Source organism: Molothrus ater, chromosome 18 (genome assembly GCF_012460135.2).
Source record: "Molothrus ater isolate BHLD 08-10-18 breed brown headed cowbird chromosome 18, BPBGC_Mater_1.1, whole genome shotgun sequence".
Classification (NCBI taxonomy): Eukaryota; Metazoa; Chordata; class Aves; order Passeriformes; family Icteridae; genus Molothrus; species Molothrus ater.
This window is the reverse complement of record NC_050495.2, coordinates 9,106,032-9,121,008: the sequence shown is the minus strand read 5'-3', so window position 1 is coordinate 9,121,008 and position 14,977 is coordinate 9,106,032. Positions and strand designations below refer to the sequence as shown.

Genomic DNA, 14,977 nt, shown 5'->3' with positions numbered 1-14,977 from the left:
CATCCTTACACAGGGGTGTAGAGGGCACAATTAAGATTCTGTTACAATGATTTGTGTGGTTATTTCCCCTTTTCAATTTAGTTCCCAGTGGAAGCTCAGCAGCCTTAGCTGCTGCTCAGTTTCATTTGTTTCACAAAGTCAAGGGAAGCAGCCCACGAGGTTTCAACCAGCAAGAACCAGAGCTACAGGGAGATGTGCCTGGGAGATGAGTTTGGGGGTTAAGACCCAACTACACAACAAGAGCAGGAAGGAGAAATGGCACAACACTCCTTCAGAAGGAAACAAAGCATGATAAAATCCCAGTTTTCAGATCAAACCTATTTTAAAATTAGAATTAAATCCCTGTAACCTCACAGTTTTTATCTACTGGTTTTATTGTTAAAGTCCTACTTGTGGCTGTCAAAGTGTCTTTCCTTTTACAGTGAGATCTTTGGGGCAGAAGTTGTCAATTTAAAACATTTACATTGTTGCCAACACTACAAGACCCAAAGAGATTCTTTCAACAAATATTTTCAGTAGTAATAAAACTTAAGTGTCACAAAACTTAACTACTTTATGGTTCTTGCTTGAACCTTCAGAATATCTTGGCAGCACATTCTGCTTACTAAATGTGCCTGTGTGTTTTTAAAGCCAGCTTTACCCACGGTTTGCAGGAGCTGGGCTTTCCCCCTCTGTACAGAACGGTAATAAAGCTGCAAACATTTGGGTTTGATTTATTTTGAAGTAACTGCATGTTGTGTGTGCTGTGGTACAGCTGTGAGAATACAGTGTTGGAACTGGATCATGTTTCCCTTGACTTAGAGAAAATTGCTGTTTTGACTTCAACTGGCAAAATGTATTTTGGGGAACAAACAGTGAATGTGGAAACAAACAGCACTGAGAAAAAGGGTCAGTGTGCTACAGCCTCAGCTCCAATGGCAGTGCAGAAGTTACACAGTTCTTGTGTGCCAGACACTGTAGTGTCAGTGGCTGCTTTGGTTTTAGTGTCTCCAGGTCTGGATCAATGAATTGCCTGCAGCCTAACAATATGAAGTTCTGGATCTGATTTTCATTTCATTCTCAAGCCTAAAATATTTTGGTGACAGTTTCCCCCATCCTTTCAGGGGACAATGAGGTCAAAACTATCAAAATTAACAGTTTTCCATGGCCAGCTTGAGACACCACAAGAACTTCCAATTTTATGTTTTTTTAACTAATTTGAAATACCTTTAAACCAAGGTGAGCAGACGTGGATAAGGTGCACAGAAATCCTTCCCACACCATTCCTGCCTGTGGCCTCTGGGCTCCCATTCCCCCCACATTAATTGAGGCTCAGCCTCTGTGACAGGAGGCCTGGCAAAACGCAGCCAGCCTGGGCAAGAGGCCAAGAGCTGCCTCTGGCTGCACAAATTAAATTCTTCAGCAATTCCATAGTAAGTAACTGTTTTTATATGCCAAGTTACATGGTAAATTATTTTTAAGAAGCAGATAATAACAATACAATAGTTATATTATACATTAAATGTCTGGTTTCACGTACTTCTTTTGGATTAAATAGTATAAATCAAGGGAATATAAACAGCAAACAACTCAACATGAAAAGTAATCAAAGGAGCAACTGGCCAGTTTTGGCAATGGCAATTCAAGTTACAACCTAAATAACTGAAATCCCTCTCCAGGAAGCACTGAGCAGACAGGATTGCTGAGACCACAGGATAGAGTCGATGCAGGGATACTGCGGCTGCTCTAATTAATTTCCTCATCAAAACAAACACAAGGGGTTGTTTTAATATACAGACTTGCACTGTCAACAAAATAATTTGTAAATGCCACCTACATTTCATGCGTTATCTCTCATTTATCTCTTTCAGCACAGTATCCATATCACACGTGTGCTGTGACAGACTCAGCGTGAAGATACAGAGGAAGGCAGAATTACCTGGAGAATGAAAGAATTCCTCATATTCTCAGGCAAGTTGTCCAACATTTCTGTGTAGCATCTCATGAGGCTCAGGAGCCAGAAGTTGGTGGAGGCAGACTCCTCATCAGCAGTGTAGGTGAAGGGGTCCACCATGTAGATGACCACGGCAGGGGGGTAGGCATTGCTGTCCGCAGCGTCCGGCTCCGTGGGGATCCCGATCCGCTCCCGCTCCGACGTGCTGGGGGCAGAGCCACAGGTGAGAACTGCTTGTGTCTGGGGCCAGGCTGAGCCAGGGGGAAGGAAAGCACCAGCAATTCTGACATCCAGAAGCAAAACTAAAACCCGTGAGGACAGGCATTGAGATGAGTTGTGCTCTCAGCAGCTCCTAACCCGAAAAACCTGGGGTTAATCAGGCACTAAAGGTACCCTACAGTCTAACAGCATCTCACTGAATGCAATCAGACCAGATTATACCTGAAGAATATGGAAAGCTGACTCTTTAGCTGTGTGTCTGGGTTTTGGTGAAGTTTAGGGTTGTTTTTGGGAAAGCAAATACCTTTGGGAAAGGTGGAAGGGGAAGAGTAGGAGTTTAGAAGTATCAAAGCAATTCATGGAGCCTGGGGTCCTGCTCAGGTCCAGGGAAGGCTCCACTGGCAACAGAAGCAATTGAGAATTTTTTACTGGTAAAATGCTCCTCCCATGCCTCAGCCAGCAGAGCGAGGCTCAACATCTGTAAGTGATCAAAGCAGCTCAGCCTCTGTCAGAAGCCCCTGCAGCTGCTCAAAGGGTGTTTTGCACAGATCAGGGAACAGATGTCTCAAGGACAAGCCCAGCTACAGCAGGATGTGGGCATTTCCCTCTCTGTAATACACACCAGGACCATCAGCAATGTGCATTATTATGAGAGTAATGAAAAACATGCTGCCTTAGGAAGTTACTTACATACAATGCTAAAAAACCTTTTCTTAATTTTAATGTGATGGATGGCTATTCATAATGAAGTCTTTAAAAAAGTTGTGCTGCCCAAATTTATTTTGAAGTAACAGGACTACAATTGTGTCTCCTGACCTTACAGTGTACCTGCTTGCAAAACAACACCTGCAATGCAAAAAAATTAGGGGAAAAAATCCATGGCTTGCATTTTGCATATGTTAATGTTGCATGTGTGATGGAGCAAGAGGAACTAAGCTCCATGAGGTACCTGCAAGTGCCAAGCCACAGGTGGAGCACACCCCATGTGCTCCTGGTGCTGCAAGGACAGGGCAGGTGGAGGGTCCTAAGGCAGCTCCACATCCATGCAGCTCAATCAGGCTGGGACTCTTGTGATGGAAAAGGGGAGGGTGTTTTTTCCAGCTCCCCTTTGTCAGTGACTGCCTCACACAGGAACAGGCCCTGCTCTGCTGCCACCTGCTTGGCTGCGCTGCACCTGTCAGAGGAGCCTCTCCTTTGAAGGGTTTCCCTAAGGCTTAGAGGCTGTCTGAGCACAGGACAGGGGATTAGTGAGCAGCACTCTGGGCCATGTGAGCACTCACCCTTCCTGTCCCTCTTGCTGCTGCTGCGGCAGGTTGGGGCCCGGCTCGGTGTCTGCCCCGGGGCCCGCGCTGCCCTGCGAGCGCTCGGCTGAGCCTCCCGCGGCGCTGCTGCTCTGCCCCGAGCCGGCATTGCCGCTGAAGCCCGGCGTGGAGGAGGCGCCCATCTGGCTGGCGCCGGGCGTGGCAGAGGACGCGGACAGCTGTGGCACCGAGGAGCCCGAGGAGGACGCGCTCCCTGCCGGAAGGCTCGTGGTGCCCGCGCTGGGCGTGGAGCTGAAGGAGCTGCCCGTGGCAGGGGCCCCAGCGGCGGCCGAGAGACACGAGGAGGAGCTGGAGGGAGCGGGCCCCGAGCTCCCGGGAGCTGCCTGCGGCTGGCTCGGAGCCGGCGTTTGGTACTTGGGGGGCAGCAGAAGGCTGCTGTCCAACTGCAGGGTGGCCAAGTAAGGTGCTGGAATGGCAGGGAAAGAGGGATTAATGACAGTCAGATCAAAGGAAACTGCATCAGCCTGCAAATTGGATGACGTTCCCTGCACTTTTACAACATTCTAAGAGTACACAAATGCTAAGAGAATTGAATCTCCATGACCAATGTTTGCTTTGGAATCCATTTCTCAGGGTATCAGTTCAAACTGATATGAATCAATTGTCTTTAAAACCAGGACTGACTTTGCAGGGCTTTGTGACTTTAAGCTGGTACTGACACCTTCTGCTCTCTGGCCAAACTGTGCAAATACAAATACAAAGCCTTGTATTATCTTTAATTAAACAGACCATAATCTGCATCTTAGCAAACTCTCACTGGGTTTGCAGATGCCCCTCGCGGTGCCCAGAGCCGGGGGTGTCACTCACCAAGGTGATGGCGGCAGACCTGCGCGTAGAGCTTGAGCCTGGAATGATTGTCACAGTCCTCGGAGCCCCAGGGCTGGCTGAACCACTCGCTCACCAGCTCGTCCGTCAGCTTCTGCGCCACGCTCTTGCCCACCCGCATGATCCCGTCCCGCAGCACTTTGCAGATGGGCTTGTGCTGCCCAAGTCTGCACATCTGCCAGGGGAGGGAAGCAGAAATACCTGTAAGGAGACGCCAGCCACCCCAGGATGTTACAGAGACTGGCTTGTGGCTTAAGCCCCTTATTCTCAGCACACAGCTAGGGGCTTCTTAATAAATATCTAAAAAAAAAAAAAAGTTACATTTATCTTTTGGCTTGAACTGCACTCACAGCAAAACTAAGGAATCTGACATATTGGGGAGTACATGCTAAAGAAATAAATGCTTTTATCCCCAGCCTAGCAACTGTGAGAAACCAACAGCTTCTTTAATGTGCTCCTTGCTCTTTAGGCTTGGTTGGGCCATCACTGGGAAGCTGCAGGTCTATTAATGCTGCTGGGAAGAGCAGACAGCAACAAACACTCCAAAATGCCCAGAGAATCCCAGTGTCACTCAGACAGCATTCATGGACTCTGAAAGTGCAGAAAGCCCTCAAAATGAAAAAAAACCCCCTTATTCTAATAGTTGTTACTTTAAACCCCATAGATGTCTCTCAGTGGACATGCACTGGAACAGCAATGACACTTAAGAAGCAATAAGTCAATGTGGTCCCTCTTTCCAACCTCATATACAGCACTCAAGTCCCTGAAGAAAGTTTTGGCTCCGTCGAGCAAGGCCTCATTTTCCGGACACACCACGATGTAGGCGACATCCCGGTGGCCCCCATAGGGGTCCAGCAGGAGCCTCTCCCAGAAGGGCAGGGAGAAGGGAGAGATTGTCAGGAAGTCCTTGTCATAGCCCACCAGCAGCGTCGGGATCGGGAGAGGCTCAGGAGATTCCTCAGAGCCTTCACAGGAGAAAAAACAAATGAAGAAAAAATGTTAAAATATCTGGTTTAACAACAGTGGGTCTCTGATGGCCCAGGAAGTGGTGGGTTCTTTTACAGGAATATTGGAAATCACTTATCCCTTGCTGTTCTGAGTGTCCTACATGTTTAGCATGGAGTGGAAATGGTTATCAAGGGTGTGCAATGCCTGATAAACCATGTGCTCCCAGCCTTTCTTCTTGGAAAAGATATTTAATAAAGAAGAGGGAAGATTTATATCATACTTAAGGAATGTCATATAATCAAAGTTGTTGGCCGAAGTAGAGGGAGCTGATCCAAGCACCACTTAAACTTTCCTAGAAAGCTGCAATAAAACATCTCCCAGCGTACTCCAAGTTCATGCACTGCCCTTCCCAAGGCTTCATCTCCTGGTTTTCCTTTGTCATATCTATAACCATAGCCATGGAGTTCCTGTTCAGTCACAAGTAATAACAGGAACACACAAAATCTGACCTTACAGCTCTTCATCCACCTCCACCTGGTTGTGCAAAATTACTGAGGCTTAGAGAAATTCATTCCCAGGTATATAATACTACACAAACTTATAATTCTAAAAATTGCCTCCTGCCCTTCTCCATGGGATGTGCTCCAAGCACTGCTGTCCCCACAGAGAGGATTATTACCCTGTGTAACAGGGTGTCTCCCAGATACTGCCTCAGTAAAAGAAATATTGCTGAAAATGTCAAGCTAAAATATACCCAGTAGTTCCTGCAGAATATAATTCAACTTTATTAAAAAGTCAGCATCCAGTAAAATTCACTGACTTTCCATCAAAGGTTCTGCTCTGCACTCTATGGGAATTTTGGTGCTATTCTCTGGTAACAATTGGCAAATCCTAATTCTTCAAATTACAAATGCTGGGAAAATTATTAGAAGTGCTGCTGGTGGGGCACAACAGCTTTAGACAGGAACTGAGTTACCCCCAGTTATCCCAGCCCCAAGGAAAGGAGCAATATATCAAATGCCAATAGAGAGCAAAGTGTGGTGGAGCTGGTAGGAAAAACATTAAACCAGACTGCACTGGTTAAGCCTGAAATAAACTGCAAGCAAGAAATACAGATTGAAATGTCAGTCGTTATTCTGCAAACCTACACACACAAAGTCTGGGTTGTTATTTTACAGAAGTGCCACTTACAGCCAGAAGATACTGAAAACTTCTCATTAAGGCTGCAGGAACCTGCATGGAGAAAGCATTCCCAGTTTTTCAGGATTTGCAGAGCTCACACAAGCTCTGTTCCCATTATGATGTGGCTGATTTCAGCAGTCCCCTCTGCTCCCATTTCATCTACACTAGGCTGCTTTGGTCTAACCTAACCCTGGTCTAACCCTGCTTTGGTCTGAGCCAGCCCCCCTTCAGGTGGGGGGCTGAGCCTCACCCACAGTTTCTGCTCCCTTTAAATCTGCATCACCTGGAGGGGTAAAACCTTCACCAGGGTGTCACAAAGGCCTTTTGAGGCACTTGAAACCTCTGTGAAGAGCCCCCCACCCCATGACCCCAAGCTGTATGAACAGCCCCTTCCTATCACTTCCAGGACAAAGTGCCCATTTCTAGGAAGCTGCACTCTAGCTTGGCACAGAGCCCAGTGTAGGTACCATAGGTCCCCCGTCCTGCCATCTTATGGAATTGCTGCCAGGTGAGTGGTCCCTGCACGTGCTGGATGTTCTCCCAGGTCCTTCCTGTCCGCTTCTTCTGGATGGCATCCTGGAGAAAGGGCTGCAGGGAGAGCAGCATGCGCACCACGTCCTGGGAGGAGAGCATGCTGATGTCCAGCACTGCAAGGGACAAGGATTAGCAATCACTTCAGGGAGGGACAGCAATCCCTTGGACACAGCAACAGCTTTTGTAGATTGTTCCTTGAATTGCTCTGCACACTGCCCATAGACTTTGGGCACGTCTAATTAGGTGGACAGTACTCAATGTGCCATTTCATGGCATTTTCAAAAACACTGCTGTCACCACAGGCCTTTACACACACATTTCAGTATCACTGGTGTCCAGCTCAGGTCACAATATGTCAGAGCTATATAACTTCAGTATACAAACAAGTAATATTTAATTATAATTTCCCCCCCCCCCCTTGGTACTTTTTCCCCTTTTTCCCCCCTAACTCAAACAGAGCAATTCTTTTCTGCTGACTGCTTATACCCTTCTCCAAAATCAAAAAGGGCCCCTAATTTTCCCTCCCCCCAAATACCTGAATGTGCTTCAGATTTGTGAACTTCCACAGACTCATTCCCACTTTAGGCCACAAGGTCTGAGGACAACTAGATTATTGGTACTTTAGGTGTAATTTACAAGCTTTCAGAAATCTACTTTATCTCTAGCATATTTTTAGTCCTGTTATTTCCCACATAAAGATCATGTGGGTCACAACTAAACAAATTTACAGAGGTCACAACACATTCAGAGACAAAAGGCTCAGCTGTGCATGTACCGTTGCTGTGAGGCCAGGAATGGACAGTGGCACTTCGGACAAGGGCTTCGTCCACCTTGCCCCCCGTGGGGTTGTCCACGTACTGCCTGCCCTGCTCCAGGGCATTGAAACATTCCACCCAGGAGTCGTTGCTGTCAGCCTGCAGCCGGTCGTAGCTCAAGTTGACACAGGGCAGTGTCTGGCGGTTGTTGGAGGCCATGTAATCCAGGCAGCTCAGCGAGGTGAAGGGCTGCGTGTGCTGGTTCTGCAGCAGCAGCAGGAGGCTCATGGGAGGCTCCTGGCTCCTCCTGGCTCCTTCTCCCATCTGTGAGATCAAGTTGCTCTGGCAGATCATCAGTCGCCTTTCTGCAGCCTGGCCGATGTCCGAGGTCTTGCCGAAAATATCCAGCTCGTCCTCGATGAAGAGCCCGGAGTTGTAGCCGAGCTTGCGGTTCATGATGGCGCTGAAGCCGCAGGTGCAGCGGTACTGATCCTCGTTGGAGGAGTCGGGGATGTACAGCCCCACGTCGGCGCCCTTGATGTTCATGTTGCAGGCGCAGATGCAGCAGCTGTCGAAGTTCCTGTCCTTGAAGATGTTGAGCACGGAGTCGGAGAGGATCAGGGTCACGTACAGGCTGTGCGCCTCCGGGATGGGCTGCACCGTGCCCGGCTCCACCGAGTTGAGCGGCCGCGTGGTGGAGGGGGTGGAGGCGGGGGAGCCCTGGTCCGTGCTGTCGTACTTGACGGAGCCCTGGCCGCTGGCGGTGCCCCCGCCCCGGGGAGTCCTGGGCGTGCGCGGCGTGCGCGGCGTGGGCACCGAGAAGCGCGGCGTGGCCGGCGACGGCAGCACCCCCGCGCCGCTGTTGCTGGCGGGGGCCGCGCTGTTGAGCGTCACCGGCGTGCTCATCTGGGGCGTGCTCATCTGCAGGTAGTCCTGGTCTGCCAGGCTGCCCACGCTGGGCACGTTGCTGCAGGGAAGGGATGGGAACAGAGACCCGTTCTGTCAAAGCTCATTTTTAAATACATGGAGATAGTGGAACTCACTGAAACTGCAGTAAAGAACGCTCTGGTCATAACCTTGACTCATGGCTCTCAGCAGAACTCAGAATTCTCACCACTGTTTCTTATCATTGTGATAAAAAGTATTACTTCACCCTCTTAAAGATTATTCTTATGGCTTAAACCTCAAATGCTCTTGAGAACAATTTCTAGATAAATGATCAAGTTAAGATTTAGAATGTTTGCAACTTTTTTAGAGAAAAAAGAAAGAATAGTAGCTTTTATTTTAAACATCACTATCTGTAAAGAGATACAGATTAGTAGGAATTAAAGTATTTCAGAGAGATAAAAATCTTTATTTTAGAAATGATCACTTGAAATGGCTGTCAAAAGTCAGACATGTGGCTCTGATACACGGTGTCACCTGATGGACACACTCTGTATGTCTGATTCTATAAATGCAAATCCTCATTTCGGATTACACAGCCTGTGGCACAATGGGATATGTTCCATTACAAAGTCTTAGTCCAGTAAAGCTAAGAATCGTATTTTTGGGTCATCTCCATTCATGACTGAGTTTTATTACTCTGTTTTTGTCATTTCCATGCCAAATTCAAGTGACCACAGAACAATTTGTACATTCCCATGAGATCTGTCTTCCATCTTCAAGGACTCAATTCAAGAAACAGGTAATAAGGGCCCAATCAAAGAAAAAGATCTTACTTTTCTCTTTCCACATCTCTTCTAACCTGCTTACTTTTCTTGTACTGTGTAAATTACATATCAGAATGAGGAAAGAGTGTAAGATCTCAATAAGTCTCTGGATAAGGAAGGGGAAACAGGATTTTTCCATGTTTGTCTGTCCTCACAGTGTATTTTGTGTGTCATTGTAAAGGACTAGCATTTGAATGCCCACCTATCATTAGTGACTTGAAAAGGAAAACATTGAAGACCTCTTTCCTTACAACCACTTTATTACCTTGAACTGATGTGTGTCCAACTCAAAGCAGGAGAGGGGAAAATAATGAAGCAGAGTCTGAAGGAGTTGTGAAGCTGCAGCAGAGTGTGTGCCTCAGACTAATAAGAAAAGGTGACCTAGAAACCCTGATTGGCAATCACCACTCTGTCGGAAGCCTGCAGTAATAATCCTCACTCTAATTGGATTAGATTGAAAATGAAAGGGTTTTTTCCCCCAACAAATACCTGAAATTAATAACCAGCTCAGGCCCGGTGCATCAGTTACTATTATGAAAAAACCTGAGAATTAAATTGCTCCCTAGGCACTATATCAAGGGTTTACAATTTCTTCTTTGCAATTCTTTTGAGAACACTGAAGGACCCTTTGGGGCTGCAAAAGGACTGATTTAAAAGATTTACAGACTGATTTAAAGATACAGACTGCTTCCTCTAGAAGTGAAGTAGTGCAGCAGGAGACCTTTGTACTATTACTATGCTTTTTAAGAGGTTTTATTAATTTAATGGTGCAATTATTGCTAGCTTTCAAAACCTCCAGCAATGAATTTCCTCCATAAACATTGCTAATTTCTGAGAACTGAGTGAGGAATCCAAGCTTTGAAAATGAGTGTCAGTGGTTCCCTGTAGGTCACATCACTCTCCTCTTTTGGTGTCAGGAAGGGTAGGACAGGACAGGAATGGACCAAGATCTGTCTGATCAGCAGCTCCCCACAGCCCCACTCAGGGACACCACAGGAGCTCAGAGGAGCTCCCATGGGAACACAGACTGGGGAGCTCTCACTGGCCCACTCAACATTTTCAGAGCCTTCAGAATGGCAAATGGAATCACCAGGACCAGAGATCACCAGGCTGGAGCTCAAAGTGACACAAGGGAGCCTGGCTGAAGGCTGAACATGGAAATGGGACAGCAGAGATGTGATGGGTTGAGTGCATTCATTTTGTTCCCCAACACTTGTGGTTTCAGTTGAATTACAATTATTTTCTTGTATCAGAAATTACCATTAACTCAGGCACTGCATGTTCCTGTTCTTTTAAAAGCATCAAGAGTGGACACACTAACACCCCTGACTGCCAAGGCCAGGGTTAAATGTTCCTGCTTTCAGAACTGTTTTGATCTCAGTCAATGACAAACCTAAAAGGTTTAAAATACATTTGCAGGCTAAAGCACTGTCAATACAAACAACCATTTTAGTTACCCAGCTTTAGGCATGGGTTTGACAGACCCATTTCCTCCAAGGCTGTACTTACTTGTAGCCATCTCTGATGAAAGTGGCTGCAGGTGGCAATGGAAGTTGTTCAATTTTTGGAGGGACAGCCCAAGAAGGCCTGAAGATGCAGGCATCTGGAATCTTCAGAGGTAGGAGGCACTGGCTGGGCAGGATCTTCAGTGGAGCAAACAGGGAAGAGCCCACGAAAGGTTGAAATGATGGAACTTTGTGCACATACGAAAAATCCTGTAACATCCAAGCGACCTTGGTTACAACAATGTGGTCAGGCTGCTCTTTAGATATTTTTTAAAATTAAAATCTATTGTACTGTTTGAACCCTCTACAATTACCTTTTTACCCCCAAATGAACTATATTTATTGCTTCTACAAGGCATTCAAGAGTAGTTCCTTCAAGGAAACTCAGCTGAGGCTCCCTGTTATCCTGAGATGCTGCACAGCTTTATGGCAGAAGGTTTCACAATTGCATCAGGCTCATTTCAGACAAGCTGTGCCTGAAACATGAATAGTGCACTATGAAAATTTCACACTACCTAACTTTTAGCACCTCATTTAGGCACTTAAAAGGTTGATCTTTGCAAGACTTCTGTACTGACAGTGAGGAGAGGCTGTCACAGTGTGAGGAACCCTGAGGTGCCTTGAGGCAGTCTCTAAATAACCCCCACTGTGGGGGTTCACATCACTTTGGCAATAACAGTGCACACTTTGCCAATCATTACATGGAGTATTAAATCCAAATATCTAAACAATCCAGAAAACACAGTATTAGCTATCAATGAAGTTCAGCCCAGCTGGGCTTGCAGTGACTGTCACATTTGCTTGCAGAGAGTGATGACAAGAACTTCAGCCAGAGTTTCTAGAGCTATTCCAGCTCTTTCAGGAGAACAGAATTAGTCCTCTTGAGGCACTACTGCAAAGTAAAAATCAGCATGAAAACAGTAACAGCAGTCTCAGTATTTAACATCTCATTAGAGCTTTGCATTTTTTTCCCTTGCACCTTGTCAAGCATTGAGGGATGAGGAATGTGTGGATTTCTATCTCCAGCTGCTGAATGCTCAGCACAAGGAATCTACTTCCATGTTCTCAGGATGATCAGCAATGGGTTTAGTGCTTGTTTCCCCCACTGGTGTGTATGAGCAGGTGTGACACACACAGAAGCAAGTCAATTGTGCTGTTGGAAATGTTCTCAGGCAGAATTGAAGTATTTTAATACTCCTGTAATGGCTGTGAGGGAGATTAAAATATCTTTGGTATCAGTGACACCCTGAAACCTGCTCCCACTCCAAAACCTTCAGCTCAACGAATTCCAAGACAGACTTTTCTTTTTCCCAGGCCCAAGTTATCCTATTCTTGAAAAAAACCAATTTACTGCACAAGCAGAAGAGAAAAACCAGCAAGGTCTGTGGCAAGGCAAAGTCTTACAAACCTTATAAAAAACCTTATTTCAAACCCCTGTAGTGGCTTAACAACTTGTGGATGCACCAGCTCAAGATGGGCAATGGAGACTGTCCTGGAGCACACACTGAGAAGGTGCCTCTTCCCAGGGTGCCTCCAAGTGAGAGCTCAGGGAGGGAGGGAGGAAGGAAGGAAGGAGAGATCTGGCAGTACCAAAGCAGACTTGTGCCATGTCCTGATGTCCAGCTGGCTTCTGCCATCAGGAGGGACACTGGGAATTCCCTCCCACATCTGCAAAGCCCCTTTCTCCACAGAAGTGCTGGGACAAGCTCCCCACAGCTCAGCCCTTGGCAGGGGAATGAGCTGGGAATTCTGGGGTCTGACTGGACACCCTGGACTGGCACCAAAACATGGGAGCACAAGCCTGGAATTCTGTCCCACACACTGTCCTGCTCTCTGGCAGGGACAGGGACTCCCTTCTCTCCCAGGGACTAAACTGAAAGCTCCTGTGGAAGAAGTCACCCTGTGGACTTGCCACAGCCTCCCTTGCAGTCTGCCTGAGGGATGCTATTCCTGCTGGCAGGAAAATGTCCTGGCTGACAGCTGAGCACATCATTTACACTGAACAAAGGCATCCATCAGTATCCTCACACCAACACACAGCCACTTCTTGTCCATGCAGCTGCAAGTGTGTCCCTGGCTCAGCAATGCAGACCCCTAAAAATCAGCCCTCAATCAATTCCAACATGGGCACAAAGGAGAGGGAAGGAGGTGGTGCTGGGGACAGAGACAGCTGCTGAAATAGAAGGAACAGGCTGTGGCACAGGAGGGACAGAGTGGGTCTGAAGGAGAAGAATTAGGCTATACAATCAAAGGCTGGGGACTACCGGGAAGCCAGAGTTAGAGTGGGCATCTCCCTTTTTATTCCCTGTGTACAGAGCAGCTTGCTGCAGAACAACATGCTGTGCATTTCCACACAAAAAGTGCATTTTTATTAAAAAAAAAAACCCTTAGGCTGTATGCATGGAAATATGGCAACTGTACCTTCTGACAAAGGTGACAAAAGGCAGCCCCAGAAGTTCAGTAATGCAGGACACACAGGCAGAATGATTTGTGCCCTGCTCTTACCCTGTGATGGAACAATGACACAACCAATGTATATCAGTGCTGATGCTGGGTCCCTCCATGGGATGCTATGGAGAAATGGCCACACTGGGATGTCACAGGAACCCAGAGTCCCCAGCTACAAACAGCTCTTTACTGAGACACTACAGGACTCGAGAGAGGAGGAACTAGGTGACATTACCTGACCTGTGTTATACAGAAAGTCAGATAAGAATGGTCCCATCTGGCCTTAAAACTTGTGAAGTAACATCAGCTGAAGAAGAAACAGAGCAAGTTCAACCCCTGGGCTTTCTCATAGAGTTTCAACCCTAACCAAAAAAGGAACATTTCAGAGAGATAAAGGCAGCCTTTCTACATGCACCACTTTATCCCACTGTGTGCCAACGTGGCAGCAGGGAGGGGGGCACAGCAAAGGTGCCATAGAGAAATTATCTAAAGAAATACATCATTTAACAGCTACTTAGCCACAAGTGTGGTGTTTTTCCACACATGGACATTCTTTCTGTTAGGCACAGGGCTCATTTCACATACAATACTGTTTCCTGAGAACACCCAGAACCAGTACAAACATAATATTACAAAATGTCTACAGTTAAAATCAGGGAAACAATTAAAAAGCTCTTCTACTAGAAAAGAATATTTTTCCAGCTCCAGGCTGACAGGTTCTTTACACAGGTCCAGCTCACATTTTTAGTTGCTACACACACTACATGGGACTTGTTTATAAAACTCAAAGTGTGCATAGAGGACTTTGTAAAAATCCCACACTGCTGGCATGTTACCTTAATTTCTTCAGGTTTAGGGCTACCTAATCCATCCTCCACCTCCATTTTAAACTCAGCCAGCTGTGTTGGAACCATGTTGACCATAGGACTCTCCATCATTCCCAAGGCAGTCACGGTCTCTGAACTTATTCCATCTTTGTAACTCATCACTGGGGAGAAGGCAGGGTGCTGTTCTAAAGAGGGTGGTGTTGGGAACATCCTTTGGAGATCTGCAACAGCTGAAGAGGATGAAATAACACAGTTAATCATTCAAATATACATGCTCAAGGAAATTCAATAAAACAGAAGAGACCAATTCAATGCTAGCTCTTATTTCATCAGTTAAAAACTAGCAAAGCTTCTCCAGATTTACTGGGGTTCTGACAGCAGTGTAAGTGTAGGCCAAAAGTTAACTCCTAGGGATAAATTCCCCAAATTCCTGGGGATACTCTGCAAAGTTATTGTTCAGCAGAAACAACAACTTGGTAGATGGACAAACAAATGCAGAGTTTACCAGCAACTAATAAATCCTTCATAACTGGAGAGCTGAATTGGCATTAACACCAAGCTCACACCACTGACTGTTTCTAAGAAGCCACAGAGGAATTTTCTCCCTCTGCCAGAGCTGACCTAGCCCTAAACCAGGAGGCCTTTGGAATTCATGTGTCCTGAGCTGGATTTCTCCACTTGGTCATTGTAGCCTTGTCTGGTCCACTGCAACACAAATCCTGCCACAAACACAGGCAGTTCTGCCCAGGAGCAGACTTCCAGGCATC

The 14,977-nt window shown here is 46.6% G+C and overlaps 1 protein-coding gene across 1 annotated transcript in view; it reads right to left on the bottom strand.

The window, feature by feature from the left end:
* The window catches only part of MED13L (mediator complex subunit 13L), a 164,466-nt gene that overhangs the window by 14,166 nt on the left and 135,323 nt on the right, over positions 1-14,977 (bottom strand). Inside the window, exons 15-22 of the mRNA XM_036393122.1 lie at positions 14,220-14,440; positions 10,940-11,145; positions 7,739-8,685; positions 6,897-7,076; positions 5,041-5,264; positions 4,282-4,474; positions 3,433-3,880; positions 1,919-2,138 (exon numbers count right to left, since the gene is read on the bottom strand). Coding sequence (XP_036249015.1) covers positions 1,919-2,138; positions 3,433-3,880; positions 4,282-4,474; positions 5,041-5,264; positions 6,897-7,076; positions 7,739-8,685; positions 10,940-11,145; positions 14,220-14,440 — 2,639 coding nt within the window. The remainder of the gene's footprint in view (positions 1-1,918; positions 2,139-3,432; positions 3,881-4,281; positions 4,475-5,040; positions 5,265-6,896; positions 7,077-7,738; positions 8,686-10,939; positions 11,146-14,219; positions 14,441-14,977) is intronic.